At 36.5% G+C, this 17,725-nt stretch overlaps 1 protein-coding gene across 4 annotated transcripts in view; it reads right to left on the bottom strand.

The window, feature by feature from the left end:
• Positions 1 to 17,725, bottom strand: part of diaph2 (diaphanous-related formin 2) — a 541,097-nt gene that overhangs the window by 497,845 nt on the left and 25,527 nt on the right. For 3 of the 4 annotated variants that reach the window (XM_073820079.1, XM_073820078.1, XM_073820076.1), the window contains exons 2-4: positions 14,773 to 14,805; positions 10,014 to 10,190; positions 1,514 to 1,618 (exon numbers count right to left, since the gene is read on the bottom strand). In XM_073820079.1, coding sequence (XP_073676180.1) covers positions 1,514 to 1,618; positions 10,014 to 10,190; positions 14,773 to 14,805 — 315 coding nt within the window. The remainder of the gene's footprint in view (positions 1 to 1,513; positions 1,619 to 10,013; positions 10,191 to 14,772; positions 14,806 to 17,725) is intronic. The other variant, XM_073820077.1, reaches the window with a different exon arrangement.

Genomic DNA, 17,725 nt, shown 5'->3' on the forward strand with positions numbered 1-17,725 from the left:
TGAATATTTTTTTTAATAAAAGAAAAAAATTAAAATAAATCACTACCAAAACTGCCCATCTTTATTCAAAAAAAAAAAAAAAAAAAACTTTTACGCTTAAGAAAAAAAAAACAGTTTTATAATATAATTGTATTTGGATGACTCTGGGGTCCCTGAATAACATTTCTTAAATGTAATTCTTAAATGTAAATCACCAATTTTTCAATCTTTCCCCTCCAACCAGTTTTTATGATGCAAAAAATTTAAATGGATAGCGGCAATCCTACTGCTTTTTTTATTCCATTTGACTCAGAAACGTGTCACATTACAGAAGTAAATGGATACATATTCTGTTTCATGTTGATTTAAAATATTCATCACCGGAAAGAGCCATAAATGCTCTTTGACTGACAAATATCAAAAATCATAAAAAAAAACAAGGGCAAAGATTTTTCTGGCTTATTTTCAACAGTAACATAGTTTTAAAAAGGCTGAAAATTTGTGCTACTCCCACAAAATCGGCAGTATGCAGATATGGTATGCAGCTTGGTTACTAGCTTGGGCTGAATGTTTAAAAGAGGAGGAGGAGGAGGAGATCTCTGGGTGCTAGAGTTGAGCATTACAGGGAAAAGTGTGTTGTGCCTGTGGTAAACATCTCTTATCACATAAAAGCACATCTCTTCCCTAGAATGCAGAGCACACGTTCCAAACCTCCTCCTTGCTTGTCAGAGCGCTGTGTACAGCTTCCACAGTGACATGCTGCTGGTGAGTGCCTCTGGTGGTGCTGAGGGGGCTACAGGGGTGCAGAGAGACAGGAACCCCCCTCCCTCGTTCTGCTTTGAGACTACAATACTAATATGTGAATCATATTTCACAATGCATGCCAGGCTCGCAGGACCGACAATGAGCCTGCTGCAGAATTCAATCATCTCTGATTATCATCATTATTAATAATGCTGGTTAATTATCATAGCCGGGAGGAAAGCTAATGAAAACGGACGCTGAAGGCCAGCAAGAGGAGCCGTCGCCGTGTTTACGTGGAGCCTAACCTCGGTAGGACCTACTTCATGAAGGGAATGAAGAGAATTTGCCCCAAAAGCCTTGGATTACCCCGTGAGGCGGTGGCGTTCTAGCCTTTATTCATCTACGGTGATGAAAGAGCCATGTTTCAGCTTACCGAGCAGAGACAGTGATGCGTACCAAATTCTAATGAAAACTTGATCCCCGGCAATATGAAGCTTTTGGAAAGTGCAATACAACAAAAGCAGCCTGATAAGCACCCAGAAGAAAAAATAAATAAAAAAGGTGAGAGGAGCAAAAAATACAAAAAAAATAAAATAAATAAGAATAAATAATAAAAAAAGAGCTAAAGGAGGCAGCAATCAAAGATTTGGGGCTTTAGCAAGAGAGGCAGAAAGCAGATCAGGTTAAGCTCATTATTCCATAGTGTCTCGTCATGTGGTTCATCCCCACTCTCTCCTCTCTGTTTCTCTCTTTCTAAGACCGACTGCCCCGGGTTTTGTGGAGCACTTACAGATTTGGCTGTTGCTGAAATGTACTGGACCACCATCTCCCGTTTAGTGCTCAGGTCCTTCCCTCGCAGAGGGGCCTTGCGCTCTTCGTTCAGGTTCATATCCTCCTGTAAATTCAAATAAATATAATTCATACAAATATTGTAACATTTGCCTTTTTTTGGAAATAAACTCTAAAAATTGCTTTCACTGCACATTCACGACCACAGTAAGGACACTGTCCTATAGAACCAAGGTTAGATCGAGTAATGAATCCTTGATATATGTTCATCAATTCCATGACAAGTCAAGGAGATGTTGTATGCGCACAAAGAGTCTTTCTCCTGAGATACACCCAAGCTGCATTTCTATGGAGCCACACTGCCCTCTGGTGAAGAGAAAAGGGACTGTGTGTTCTATGCTTTCAGAGAGACCTGTGAGTGTGTGGGTGTCCACACAAAATAAAAAAAATAAAAAACATTAAATGACTGACAATGTAAATACTTAAGGAGGAAAAGGTGAGGGTTAGTGATTTCAAAGCTACTTGTACATCTTTTCATCAAGCTTTGTATATTTTTCTTAATTGAACATAACACTTTAAAAAAGCCACTTTTGAAAACTGTTACTGTGTGCGTTTGCTACATCTGGCTAACAGCACATCCACTGAATTGGTGATAAAGTGAAGGACATCTTTTCAAAGATGAACATTTCAATAGTTTTACATCAAGCCACTGTCTCTCTCCTCTCCCCTCACGTAAAACAAGGCCTTTAATGAATCAGCGAGCCCTGTTGATGTGGCATCTTAATTGGCTCCTTAATCCAGTTCCCGCTCTCCAGTATGATTTACCCATCATAATTAATTATGTCCTCAAAGCTTGGAATTATTAAATCAAAGGCCAGGGCTGGCATAATTGATTCCTTTTATGGAAGCAGCCGGATCCACTGATGCAAAGGTATAAATAAGTGCCTTTTTTTTTCTCTTTAGCTGCAATTTGAGAGTTGGAGTTGCTTCGTACTCCAACTTGAAACTCTATTATCTCAGAGCCGAGGAAACTTCACAACATCATTCACGGGAACAATAAAACTACCAATACAGACCATTAAAGGAGTAGTTCACTTCCAGAACAAAAATGTACAGATGTACTCAGCCTCTTGTCATCCAAGATGTTCATGTCTTTTTTTCTTCAGTCGTAAAGAAACTATGTTTAACGAAAACATTTTAGAATTTATTTCAATATAATGGATATCTATGGTGCCCCCGAGTTTGAACTTCCAAAATGCAGTTAAAATACAGCTTCAAGGCGCTCTAAATGATCCAAAGCGAGGAAGAAGGGTCTTATCTAGCAAACCGATCGGTTATTATCTTAAAAAATATATACAATTTATATACTTTTTAACTGAAAATGCTTGTCTTGTGTCAAAAAACTCCCATCTCATTTTCTCCCCCAACTACAAAATCCTTCTACATCGGTAAAGAGTGTTTGACCTTCTTTGAATGTTAGCTTTGTAAACACTGGGTCTGTACTTCTGCAGCGATGTAGGTTGATTTTGAAGTTGGAGGAGAAAATGAGATGTTTTTCAACAGGAATACACACATTTTATGCAGAGCTAGACCAAGATGAGCGAATGTGGTTAAGAAGTATATTAATTGTAAATTTTTTTAGAAACAAAACATTCGTTTCACTACATAAGACACTTCTTCCTCGGCTAGGATTGATTAGGGCCTTTTGAAGCTGCATTTAAACTGCATTATGGAAGTTCAAACTCAGGGGCACCATAGATATCCATTATATTGAGAGAAATTCTGAAATGTTTTCTTCAAAAATCTGTTTCTTTACAACTGAAGAAAGAAAGACATGAACATCTTGGATGACAAGAGGGTAAGTGCATTATCTGTAAATTTTTGTTCTGGAAGTGAACTACTCCTTTAACAATAAGAGAGTACAGTGTGTACGGGATGCGAGTCTGAAGGGCACAGAGAAAGAGTGCCAGGGAAATGGGAATCAGCAGATGTATCTCTCACTTTAAATTGTTGTGGAGAGTGGCCAAGTTTCCTAGAGGAAAAAAGGCATAATTTTTCATGTTTGATCTCGGTCAATTGGATTATTTTGCGGTGGGCTTCTGAGGAATTCTCCAAAATAGAAGCAATCCGCTTAGGTTTGTAAGGACAGCCGGAAGAACACTTATTAGTCAAAGTGCAATAAATCAAAATAAGCCAAATGCACTTTTGAGAGTCCAGCGGCATATACAAAGCCAAAAGTTCAAGGAGAAGCTATTTTTCCGTCAATCTGGAAGAAAGAGAACGGGATTGTCACAATTACACCGCCACTGATATTTCAGTGCATCTAGCGCATTTACTAAATAACTAAAATACATGCAACAGAAGGCAAAAGTACATTGGACGTCCCCCAAAACAGCTAGATGGCATCTAAGCATGCTGACCAAATGCTCCCCAAGTACAGTTTAGTAAGAAAGGATGAAGAGCAGTTGAGGGGGGGGTGATTGCAACTGCAGGGGTAACGGTCTGACCTCATCAATCCCAGAGTCCAGGCGAATCTCTGTCTATCTGAATGTTAATGGTGCTGGAGAAATAGCTGTGGTTGACTGAATGATGATGCAAACCGGAGGAGCTGGCATGTCACATCCTGCAAGCGCTGTTTCTCAGCACGAGAGACACGTTAAGAGCCCTCACCCGTGTCTTAACACGCCGTCACCCAGCTCATGAAAGGATTTACCGCTGTGCATTTTTATCAGGCCTTGAGTCCAGCTGCGCACATGCATGCACAATGGCAAGGACAGCGACACTGGCTCTCTCTCCTCGCACACGCATTAAGGCGAGAATATCATATGCTTAGTGCCACGGCCACTAACCCCCTTCATCAAAGAGCCAGGGCTTTCATTTGTCGAAGAGCTCCTGTGTTTACCAGAGCCCTTTGATGACTGACCACATTAGTGCACCCTTATTTTTCTTGCACCGAGCCATGCGCTGCACTGCAATCGCAGAGATCTGCCCACTGGCATTAAAGTGCATTTATTTGCATCCGGTCAATACTTCAAGTTTGTATATTGAAGAACGACCTCAAATTTAGCATTAACACTGATGATGTGAATCGATACCTGCGAGCGCCGCGAGCATGCAGGAGGGAAACGTGAGTATGAAAGATCTCCCACAGCTTCATGTATTAGGCTAAATGTGGTTTTGTTTCGCGGCTTATGAATCTTTTCTACATGGAGACCAACTGGCTAGCTGATCTATAATCTCAATGTCAATGGCGGCTGAAAGACCAAAGTGTTTTTCCCTCAATTGCTTCATTATGATTATTATGCTTTCAATAGAGAAAAAAGCCAATTCTGTTCTGTGCAACATGTTTCAGGCCTGTAAACCTGCCTGGCTTGTCAAGCAGCAAATTGAAGCCCAGGTTTAATGTTCCGCTATCTTGAGAACAAAAACAGCAATTGAGAAGTTATGTGAGTGACAGGCAGTTACTAACGCAACAAGAAAATATGGAGGGCCAAGAGTCTCTGGCGGGTAGAAGATTGGTGCAAACATTTGAAACAAATGAACAAATCAAACTGATTATAGCCTACCATGTCAGGGAATGCAAGGCGATTACAGAAAATGTGCTGTATGACTCAGTTCTACATATGACCAGGCCACCTGGTCACTAGCAGAATACATTTGAAAACAGTGGGAGATCAGCGTAGGTCTTACATTTTAAAGCTTTAAAGAAAGACACCCTAGCTGCCTGAATGCCATTACATAAAAAAAAAATAAGCGTGAAGGCAAAATTAGACACCAGGGGACGCTGTTCAGCTTTATTGTATGTTCTACCATCATATTAAAATAATTGTTAAGCCCAAGAAACTTATTCCCTCTGGACCACAATTCAGTAAGGCAAAAGATATAAATACCATGTTTGATATCAAAGATATTTGGTCCCAAGAAACTTAAGAACCAACAATGTTTGATGTCCAACCTGACGCAACGCCTAGAAATGCCCAATATTTTATATGAGAGCTACAGCAAAGGACAAAGTTTTTTTTTTTGGTTTTTTTTTTAATGATGACCTAAATTGTGTCTATTCGTCACTGGCTTAAAAAAATATTTTAACACACAAGCTAAATGGACAACATTTTTTTGATATATGCACATATTTATAAATTTCTAGTTTTGTATTACTTTATTACTTTTCACGCAAAGTATGATTTTACATACAAAGATTAATCAAGCCTAATTTTCACACAATTTCTTGCAGAATATTATATTATGGCTTCAAAAAAATTTAACATCATGCGCGATTTGAAAACTGAAAATTTGAAAAATGTGTGTTTTACTCTGAACATTTCACTTTGAAACTGCCGCAAAACATGCAGTAAGGTACGTAATTACGGTGCTGCAGAAATGTAATAGAGGCACGTATTTACAATGAGCCTGGGTTGGACAAAAACTTTGTATACATATACATAATGAAATCCAGGACTTTCAAGGACCATTCAAGCACGACTTTTTTGATGTTCAAGGACTTCAATCCGAGATCTCACTTATCAAGCAATGTCTTATCTTTCAAGTTCTAAAGAAAGATCAACAGATAAATAAAAATATATACTAATAAAATGATGTGCAAAGTTCCGATCTAATCTAAATTAAATGACTCACAATCCCACTCTGAAATCTCAATCTAAATCAAAAGATTCACAAACGTGCTCCGAAGTTCCAATCTAAATCACATGATGAATCAACATTTCAGAATTTGCATTAATTAATTTGCAAAATGATTTATGAACCTGCTCTGAACTCCCGATCTGAATTAAGTGATTGATGACGCAACAGTGACTCATTTTGTAACAATGGTTTAAATAATTTGAAGTTTCAAAAAGCTCCATTTTACCCATCACCATACGTGCTTTGTCAAATTATTAAAAGCGATGTTGAAATTCAAAAATGAATGTCTCTTTTAATCTGATCTGTTTTTTTATTGTGTAAATTTTGCGCAAAAAGAAAAAATTAAACACTTATATCATAGATATGTTGCATTTTAATAGTTCAAGCACTATTATCACTATTTTCAAGGTTTTTCCAGGCCTTAAATTTCAAAGTCAAATTCAAGTACTTCAAGCACTTGTACGAACCCTGATAACAGGAACAAATTGCATTTTAAAATACATTTTAATTTAGAAGAGTTGTTTACATTATTTCAGAATATTACTGATTCATTGCCTTTTTAAATCAAATAAATCCAGCCTTGTTTAGAATAAGAGACTTATTTAAAAATAATAATAATCTTACTTTGAAATGTTGGAAGATAATGAACTATGTTTGTTATTTTTTGTTACGCTCAACTCAAGCCAGCAAACCATATTATATCAAGTACCTGTAATTCAATTTCAATTTGTTCCTTTTTTATTCAGATTAGAAAGCAAAAAAAAATATCAATTGAACGCCATTGCAAGCATCACAAAGAACAAAACAGAGCTATTGTTCACCACCCAGATGGCAAGCAGTCCATTTCCCCACATAAATGCTGCCTCTTTTGAAAAATCTGTCAAAGAATTTGGCTGGCGGGGAGTCCAGTAATCTTTTCGCTTTTGACGCAAGTACAGGTCAATTATCAATGTGTATGGTATCAACCTAATGAGGTGTACAATCCACCATGGAGCCTGGAAGGCAGTTTTAGAGTACATAAAATGGGCACTGAAGATTCATTCTGCTCAGGTGCTGCGAAATTGGCAGAGCTTCCGATCTACAGACAATAAATCCACAGAAATGGTCAAATAATAAAAAAAAGCATCACAGACAGACTCTGCTGTGACAGACGCAGTTTGGGGAGAGCTCTGACCCAAAAAAACTAATACAAAGCAAACATTTTTCTTGTCTGGGAAATAATCCGTCCATTGTTCTGCAGCCAGATTTTGTTATTTGACTTGTCTAGGCCAAAACAAGCGTGAGTTCAATTGAGGCCAGTGTATGCAGCAGCCCTGTCGGTTTTGGTGTCTTGGGGATTGAAGGGAGTGTGTGTGTATGTTCAGATAAACAGAGCGGTAACTTCACAGGTAGGGTGAAGACTGCATTCAGCCCTCACCGCAAGTAAAATAAAACTGTTTAGACAATAATACGCTGCTTCTGCCCATCCGCAACAGTAGCTTGTTCTATCCTATGTGGCGGATGCTCTATTGACAGCTGTCAACATATCACACTTAATGACAGAATTAGTGAGAAGAGTCATGCATATGAAAGCTTGGTAGCTAATGTATATTCTCTCCCAGAGGGGAAAACGAACAAGTGTCAAGTCTAGCCAACGCTCAGTTAATGTAATCTGTCGGCAGAGAGCGCAAAGCTCTCAAGTCCCATTCTCCCCTCGTGATTGACAGCAGAAGTGAGACGGGGAAAGATAAGATGTATTTGAAGATCTATGCACCATAAACGTGACTGCGCTACTACAGAAACATGAGGAAACTAATGGCTATTATGAGTCACCACAGCACAGATCTTTGGTTTCAATTCCAGGTAGGAGCCATTATACAAATGACCAAAACAAAAAATAACCTACTACAAAAGTACTTCCTTGTGAAAAAGAAGCATACACTTTAGCACACTTAAATTAAATAAAAAGGTGCTAAAGTTTAAAAATAACTTATCACAAAAATAATATAATTTAAAAGTATGAATGTAATGTTTTGACACATAATTACATGTTAATCACAATTAAATGAAAATGTAATATAGGTAAAATGTATTAAATTAAATTAGCTGTAAAAAAAAAGTGCTTAAATTAACTTTAAAGTGTTTTTTGACACATTTAAGTAGAACTTAAGTGTATCTTTATATGCAATTTCATAATTATGTATAATGGTCTTATATTTATATTTAAAATACTTTAACTGTAACATCAAATAAAACACTAAATTTTAAATTATAATCAAGTACTTGTGCTTTAGTATGTTAATCAGCACACCAAAGTATACTTAATTACATTTTAAATCATTTTTTATTAAAATATTTAGTCATGCTTTAATGATTAATCATGATTAATCGCATCCAAAATAAAAGTTTTTATGTACATAATATATGTGTGTGTACATGTGTGTTTATATTTATTATGTATATATAAATACACATGCATGTATATATTTAAGAACAATATGTTGTGTTTATATATTAAAAATATTGATATATAATATAAATGATATGAATATAACTATATGAACTGTGATTTAAAAGTTTGGGATCAGTAAGATTTTTAATGCTTTTTTAAAAAGTCTCGTATGCTCATCAAATTTCCATTCATTTGATCAAAAATACAAAAAATAGTAATTTTACTGCAATTCAACATAACAGTTTTTTATTTGAATATGCTTTAAAATATAATTTACTTTTTGTGATGTAAAGCTGAATTTTCATTAGCCATTACTCCAGTCTTCAGCGTCACATGATCCTTCAGAAATCATTCTAATATACTGATTTATTACTTTTATTATCAATATTGGAAACGGTTATGCTGCTTAATATTTTGGATCCTGTGATACTTTTTTTATGATTCTTTAATGAATAAAAAGTTAAAAAGAACAGCATTTATTCAAAATATAAATCTTTTCTAACAATATAAGTCTTTACTATCACTTTTTATCAATTTAACACATCCTTGCTGAATAAAAGTATTAATTTCTTTTACGTAATGAAAGAAGGAAAAAGATTACTGACCCCAGTGTATATTGTTACAGAAGATTTCTATTTTAAGTAAATGCTGTTCTTTTAACGTTTTACTCAAAGAATCCCGAAAAAAGTTTCACAGGTTCCAACTGTTTCCATCAGTGATAATAAATCAGCATATTCAAATGATTTCTGAAGGATCATGTGACACTAAAGACTGGAGTAATGATGCTGAAAATATAGCTTTGCATCACAGGAATAAATTGTATTATAAAGTATAATGAAATAGAAAACCACTATTTTAAATTGCAATAATATTTCACAATATTACAGTTTTTTTCTGTATTTTTAAATCAAATAAACGTAGCCTTTATGAGCAGAAAATCAGCATTAAATATCTTACTGATCCCAAACTTTTGACCAGCGGTGTACATGTAAATATATGTAAATATTTTCAAAATATATACTGTATGTGTATCTTTGTGTATCTATACATAATAAATATACATACATAGTAGACACATATATTAAACAAAAACTTTTATTTTGGATGCAATTAATCGAGATTAATCATTGCCCAGAAGTAAAAACTTTATAGTTAGCATATTTTTTGTAAGAAGTATTCTTCTTTTCCACAAGGGCTTTGCAATATAAAAGCTTATTAAACCTAAGCGAAATCCTTGCTGAACTCATTTTTATGTTGCTGGCGAAGTGTTTGAGAGGTGAAATGTCACTGAGGAGTCTAGTTCTGATGGCCTAATTGACACCCTTATCATGAGCTCCACGCTTTGATATGCAACAGTGAAAAAGGGCGTCTGAGGTCATACAGTGCCTCGAGCAGTGCAGATCCCAGTGCAGATTGAAAACAAACTCACCATCATCTTCTCAAATAAGTCCACAATCTCTTTCTCTGACAGGTTCATGGAGCGCTCGTCGAAGAACGGCTGGGGCACAGGCAGCTCGGTCTGGGTGGAGATGGGGTCTGTGGGGTGCTGGATGAGAGGTTTCTCCTTCTTCATGCCTTGCTTTCGAAAACTGGTGATTCTGTCACGCTGGAAAGACAGTTGAGTTAAAGTGGTGCAAATGTCAGAACATATAAACACGGCATATATCTACACAGTGGAAATGCTAATACCGTGCAAGGCCTTCTGAAAAAAAACTGTTTAACTTTTTGACCTTGTGAAATACTTCTGTTTAGGGGTGGGACGATACAGGTAACTCACGATTCAATTCTGTGGCGATATGTGGCCCACGATATCGATAATATCGCGATTCACGATATCTACGATATTCAATATATTGGAAGAAATTTCATCAACGATATATCACGATATATGTGACTGAAAAAGAAAAAAATACCCATAATAAGGAAATCTTATGCATTTATTAATGCCAACATTTCCAACACTGTGCAAAGAAATATGAATTTGCATAATAACTCACTGCCTCCTGGTCTTAAATGTAAACACTGTACAGCTAGACAGATAAAAGTGCCTGAACATTAAAAAACAACATGAACATTAACTAACATGTGTAAACCGTGATCCTGAAACGTCAGTAAGTTACTGTAAAGTGCTTTATGTTAACCTGGACAGTGGTCTCATCAATGCATATTCTTCTTGAGGAACACTAACGCCTGTTTCACACATACTCCGTCTGCAGTGTGTATGCAGTCCGTGTGTGTTACGTATGCGATGCAGAAGCAGCACGGACTCATTTTGCTTTCACACAGGACACGTTTGCAGTCCGTTCCTGATCCGCGGCTGTTTACCACAAACACACCATTTATCCGTTATTTTGATTTCAAATACAAACGTGCTTTTTCAGCATTGTGATACTCTTTTATCACAGTACACTAATACAATTCTAGATATATTCACGTTTAAACTCAACGTATAATAAACAACGTAGTATTCAATGCACTTGCACAGCAACCGCGTGCAGTGTGAACGCTCTAGTCTAATCCGTTAACATGGGTGCGGAAAAAAATACTCAACGCATAAGCACTGCAGACGGAGTATGTGTGAAACAGGCGTAACTAAACAGCATGCTCAACTAGCGGGTGCGTCTTTGATTTGTTTTTCGTTATCTTCCGCCATTCTTCTCACTTCTCTTTTTTTCTGCGCTTCTTCTCTGATGTTGGGCGAATTCCAAACGGCTATTTTGCGCCCTTCAAGGGCACTTCTAGAAGGGGACGCCATTTGTAGGGACGTTCCAAACGAAAGTGAGCAACTTAATCCCTTCACGAAGGGCCCTTCCAGAAGGCCGTTAGCGAAGGGAACATTCCATGGTCACTTCACGGAAGTGATTTCCGTTAGTGATCACGTTTGCGCAGCGTTGTCAAGGTAACATTTCGTCAGTCATTCCCTTCGCCAAGGGAGTTCCAAACGGTTAAAAGAGACAGAAATGCCCTACTCCCTTAAAAGAACTCACTTCAAAGGTATCTGCCCTTCGGAGGGAGTAGGGCGTTGGGATGCGCACTTCCATTTGGAATTACGCCGTTGTAAGATAACTTGTGTTCTTCACTGGCCGCTGCTTCCGCCACTTTACGCCTATTTACTCGAACAGCGCCCCCCGCAAACAGAATGGTAGATATTGGGTAGTGACAGTGACACTGACGACGGGTAAATTAATCATTTGTGTTGTAATAAAATATCGATATTGGCCGTTAGTGTATCGATTATTTATTGCGACAGAGAGCACAACAATATATTGCAATATCGATTTTTTTTCCCACCCCTACTTCTGTTAATGTATTTCTTACTAAGACAGGATGTTTAGAAGAGCCATACAGGCATAAAAAGACAAAGGGTTTGTCCATTTTTTGCATGGGAAAAGACATTTAAAGCATTTGATTAGACAAAAATCTACGAAATTCAACATGAGTAAAAAAAGAAATACTTTTCTTTTAAAATTCAAAAGGATGCATTGAGTTGATCAAAAGTGACAGTAAAAACATAAAAACGTTCTATTTTAAATAAATGCTGTTCTTTTAAATATCCATTCATCTAACACTCAAAAAGGATTAGTTCACTTCCAGAATAAATTAAATTAAGTATCTTTCTCCATATACTGGACTTCAATGGGAACTAACGGCTTGAACATTCCAGTTGCTTAAATTTGTGATTAAGAATTATATATTTTTATATTTTTTTAATAAAATGACCAATCGTTTCGCTAGATAAGACCGTTATTCCTTGGCTGGTAACATGTAGAGTGCTTTGAAGCTGCAATGAAACTGCAATTTGGAGCTTCAACCTGTTGGTTCCCATTTAAGTCCACTATATGAAGAAAAATCATGTTTTCCTTAAAAACCTTCATTTCTTTTCGACTGAAGAAAGAAAGACATGAACATCTTGGATGACATCGGGGGTTGAGTAAATTATCAGTACATTTTTATTCTGAAAGTGAACTAATACTTTAAGCAGTACAACGGTTTTCAACATTGATAATAAAACGGACTGTATCTCGAGCAACAAATCAATATATCTAGGGCTGCCACTAATGACTATTTTTATACTGATTAATCTATCGACTAATTTATCAATTAATCGATTAATCTAAACAACTAATTTCCCACAAAATTATATTTTAATGCAGATGTTTTTGGTTATTACAATTTAATGGAACCATTAAAATGGAATCCAGAATAGTAATGGAAAAGAATTTGGTAAAAAAATAAAACTGTAAAAATCAATTAGACAGGATTTTTGATTTGAAAAATAATTTAACCATTAAAACAGAATATAGAAAAATTTAAATGATTTCATAGGCCCCTATAATTATAATTAGGCTTTTTTGTGGTAATAAAAATGTAGATGTAAGTGAACAACAGCCTTTAAAATTACTTAGAATACATATATGATAGCAATAAACAATAGAGCTAATGTAACGTTACATTAAGCGTTACAACAAAGACCTGCGGAGGGCGCCAACGCCCTGACAATGTTTTTTTTTATACATTACTAGCGATCTAATCCTCGTTTAATATTGACTAAACAACATTTAATTCAAACGTCCACTTAATTTTTAATATTTGGCCATACATTTACCACAGAAATGTTACAGCCACAGTAATTTAATGAATATGTGGACATCAAAACGTCTAAACTGAAGAGTGAGGGTTTAAACTTTTAGTTTGAAATCGCGATTAACACTTCTCCTGAGTTTGCATAGGTTTATAAATGATTTACCTTACAAATCAGATGAAATGGCGCACGTTGCCGTAGATGAACGATATAATAAATACAATCTCACAACAACATGCAGAGATGGAGTTTGAGACGCTCCAAACATATAAATGATGACAGTTCAGTTTCTGTGAGACGCACGTACGTAACGCACAGGCATGTACATAATTGACGCACATATATTAAACCTGCATCTCATATATTAATTTAACTGAATTCACAATTGTGATTAATTATGATTTTTAAATGAGCTTAATATGTAATGCAGTCTTGGAAAACTGTCAAATAATGCGTTTAATGGATTCTCGTCCGTGAAATGCAACACTTCCGGTATTTTGCCAGTTAGTGGACTCGGCAAAATGAAATCGAGGATTTTTAATCGCAACAGCCCTGTGACACTGAAGATTGAAAAATACATTTTGAAATGTATTAAAGTAGGAAATGTTTTTTAAAATTATAATGATATTTCATAATACTACTGTTTTTACTGTATTTTTGATTAAGCAATTGCAGCCTTGGTGAAACTGTCATAAATATACATGTATTTTTTTTTTAATTCCAAAACATCTGAACAGTAGTGTGATTTTTTCAACATTCAAGAGTATACTATCAAATAAATGGCCTCAAAACTAATGCACATAGATTAATAACCACAAAACTCCTTTTATGAATTCATGGGGGTCTTTTTAAGTTAGTAGAAGACAGTTCAGTTACTTATAAAGTTTTAAAATGTGGTTTAAAAGTTCATAGCTTGACATTTGACTCACCTGCTCTCTTGTTACTTTACCTTTTCAAGCTGTGCTTTTAAAAGCACAGGGTGATTACCTTTGTCACCCTTCAACCTGTTCATGTTCACTTTACAGTCATAATGAATACAGAGACAATATCACAGACAGCATTCTGGACTATATTAGACAGTAAGATGTGACAATGGCGTGTGTAAGGTTTCTAATTAGAAAGAGATGTGAGCGGCTTCTGCCGACATTCCAGTCATGGGTTACTGGTTCAGAGAAGAGTGAAAACAGACCATGCACTAGTAGTCACTGTTAGTCTGTCATTGAAAACAGAGAAAACATGCATATATGGAGGAATTCAAAACAAATGAATTTAAAGAATCAAAACACACTCTGTTGTAAAGTGCAAGTGTTCAAGGAGAGACCAAAGTCAAAATGAAGACAAGGTCTGGCAACTTGTCAAGTTGCCATGTGTCTGCTTGAACTCCGGCTTGCTGACCTGGAGTGAACTTTAGACTGATTGATTATGACGTACCTGATGACAGATTAAAAAAAACAAAACAGTTTTGCTTTTCTTTTTTGTCTTTGATCTCTCTTTGTCGTTCACTTCACTTTAACAACGCTCTGGGAGTTGTGGCGGAGATGAGAAAAAGAACAAAAAAACAAGAGAAAAAGAAAGACACATGAAATAAAAGAAACAGACACCTTACCATGTCATCAGCCAATGTTTTTATGTGTATGTTCTGTTGAAGGGAAGGGACAACATAGAAATGAGGGCCAATGAAAACTCTGCTGTGCCTTTGTGCATGGGAGAACCCATAACCACATGCAAAAAAAAAAAAAAATGACAGATTTATGCAAAAAAAAGCTTGATAAGCAAACAACCAAATGTAGCAGAAAAAGTTAAACCCACTGTTAGCACAACTCTGAATGCATTTACCATTTAAACAGACATAAACTAATCTCTGTGGCATGTAAATTGGAGTCTGTTCATTTAAAATATGACAGCAGGACTAATGAAAATAAATTCTTTAAATATATCACTTCATATCAACTGACCTTACAAAAGCAGAATAAAGCTTTGATGAGCAAGGCTAACTATAAACAGACACATTCTCCCCTAAATCACAGCAGAGACAATACAGGAAGAGGAAATGGACCGCTCTGAGAAAAATGATTAGGGAAATAGCACAAGCTTGCCAAGGATGGCTTTGGTCCTAGTCTGTCTCCTTTCAGCTCCATGTGCTCATTCTGCAGAATGAACAGTCTGACTATGTTTACATACATATATTTCAGTTATTCCAGATTACATTTAATATGATTGCAGATTCCAAAATAAAGTTTTTATGTACTGAAATCTGAAATCTGTCTAATATAAACATACAAATAAATACATAAAAAAACAATACAATTTACTTTATTAAAAAAAAAATAATAATAATAATAATAAAAAGGCATTAATTCTGATTAAACTATGAGATTAATTAAGATGCCTGTAGGCTAAACATAGCATAATATATTAAACTATTGAGCCCTGCTGAAAGACTGGTTTTCCAATCTAAAGACCTTTAGCCAACCAGATTAACCAGAATATTCATACTGTTCACTAGCAAAACAAGTCTAAAGAGCATTTTGGTAATTCTTTTACGATTACTATGCAAACAGCTTTAATATCCACATAAAATCTAAAAGACAATATGGAATAGGCTACTTGTATTTAAAAAATTGCCACACCACAAAACCATTAAACTGGACTAAAGGCACAAAAGTCGACTAAAATCAAGGGATCTGGAAAAAGACTGTTGGCTTGTCCGTCTTTCTTCAGTCATAAAGATATTAAGGTTTTTTCGAGGAAAACATTCCAGGATTTTTCACCATATAGTGGACCTCAATGGGAATCAAAAGGTTGAAGGTCATTTTTTTTTTTTTTTTAAGATTTATTTTTGGCATTTTTTGCCTTTACTGTGATAGGACAGATCAGAAATGACAGGAAGCGAGGAGGGGGAGAGATAGGGGGTGGGATCGGGAAAGGTCCTCAAGTCGGGATTCGACCATGGGACGCCCAGAGCGCAATGACGCTGTATGTCGGCACGCTGCCCACAAGGCTATTGGCGCCAACCTAAACTGTTTTAATGCAGCTTGAAAGGTCCCTACACGATCCCAGCCAAGGAATAAGGGCTCTAATCTAGCGAAACGATTGGCCATTTTCCAAATAAATAAATAAACAATATACTTTTTAACCACAAATGCTCATCTTGCACTAGCTCCGTGTCTACAATTTCACGCATCACATAATTACATTGGAAAGGTCATGCACAGTTTGTTCTTCGTATGCGTACTCCAGTTCAGTTTACCTTTTTTGTAAAGGGTGTTTGACTTTCTTTGCATGTTCGCTTTGTAGACACTGGGTCAGTAATTTTGCCTACGTCACACATTAGCTTTCCAACGTGACTACGAAATGGTTGAAGTCATGGACGCAGAGGTTCAAGTATTTGTGGTTAAAAAGTATATAATTTATGTTTTTTTAGAAAATGACCAATCGTTTTGCTAGATAAGACTCTTAGTCCTCGTCTGGGATCATGTAGAGCCCTTTGAAGCTGCATTGAAACTACAATTTGGACTTTCAACTTGTTGATCCCCATTGAAATCCACTATATGGAGAAAAATCCTGGAGTTTTCCTCAAAATCCTTAAATTTCTTTTTGACTAAAGCAAGAAAGACATGAGCATCTTGGATGACATAGGAGTGAGTAAATTATCAGAAAATTTTAATTCTGGAGTGAACTAATTCTTTTAGAACATTGGGGTTTAAACAACATTTGACAACACTTTTCATAATGTTTCCCAGTAGAAAGAAAATCAGATTTTAAAATGACATTTTGGGAGGTGAACTCTCTCTTTAATGCCTCAACTGCTAATTTAATCATTTATATTTAGCAGACACATTTGATCAGTTACTACAACAACAGAATTTCATCCTAGAGAGACAGTAACATGAAAAGTGCTGTGAATCAAAGTTCCAGAACTGCTAAAAAAGTATGAACTACTACAGAGATGTCTGTGAAACAAGAGAAAAAAAGTGACTTTTCTGGTAAAGACGGAGGACCAACGTAGTCTTGCTGGTTGAGCTAATCAATCAACCTAACAGTGACACCAAAACATAGGCAATCCCATGCTGTTTACCAGAATCCAAAACCCAACACATGCTGGTCTATCCAGCAGGGTCTGCTGAATCTCACTGTGAATTCTGCTCTTCATGAGACAACCCATTAGACACATCTTTAAACCTGATCAGTCTGACTGTATTGACCTCAAACACAATTTAAAAAAACACCACTACTCCTCTCTCCGCCTTCACTCACATCCTAACAGATGTGCTTTATCTTTTTGGCTACAGCAGGGATAGGCGTTTATGAGATGGAGCACACAGGGGGAGAGATGGGTCTCCATATGCCGTGCGAAGCGGGATGAGTGTTAACGAGCAGAGCTCCGCGGAGGAGCTGCCATAAAGCAGAACTTCCCACAGGTTTCCTCACGCTACGGTTAATCTCTCAGCCCCCCGGTCCTGCGCTTACCCAGCCATTATAGCACTGCCCCAGGGCTGCAGGCTGCACACTGCTTTTTGCAACAGTTGGGATGGAAGGGGAGGTTTGATCTGAATGGA

Source organism: Garra rufa, chromosome 16, assembly GCF_049309525.1.
Source record: "Garra rufa chromosome 16, GarRuf1.0, whole genome shotgun sequence".
NCBI lineage: Eukaryota > Metazoa > Chordata > Actinopteri > Cypriniformes > Cyprinidae > Garra > Garra rufa.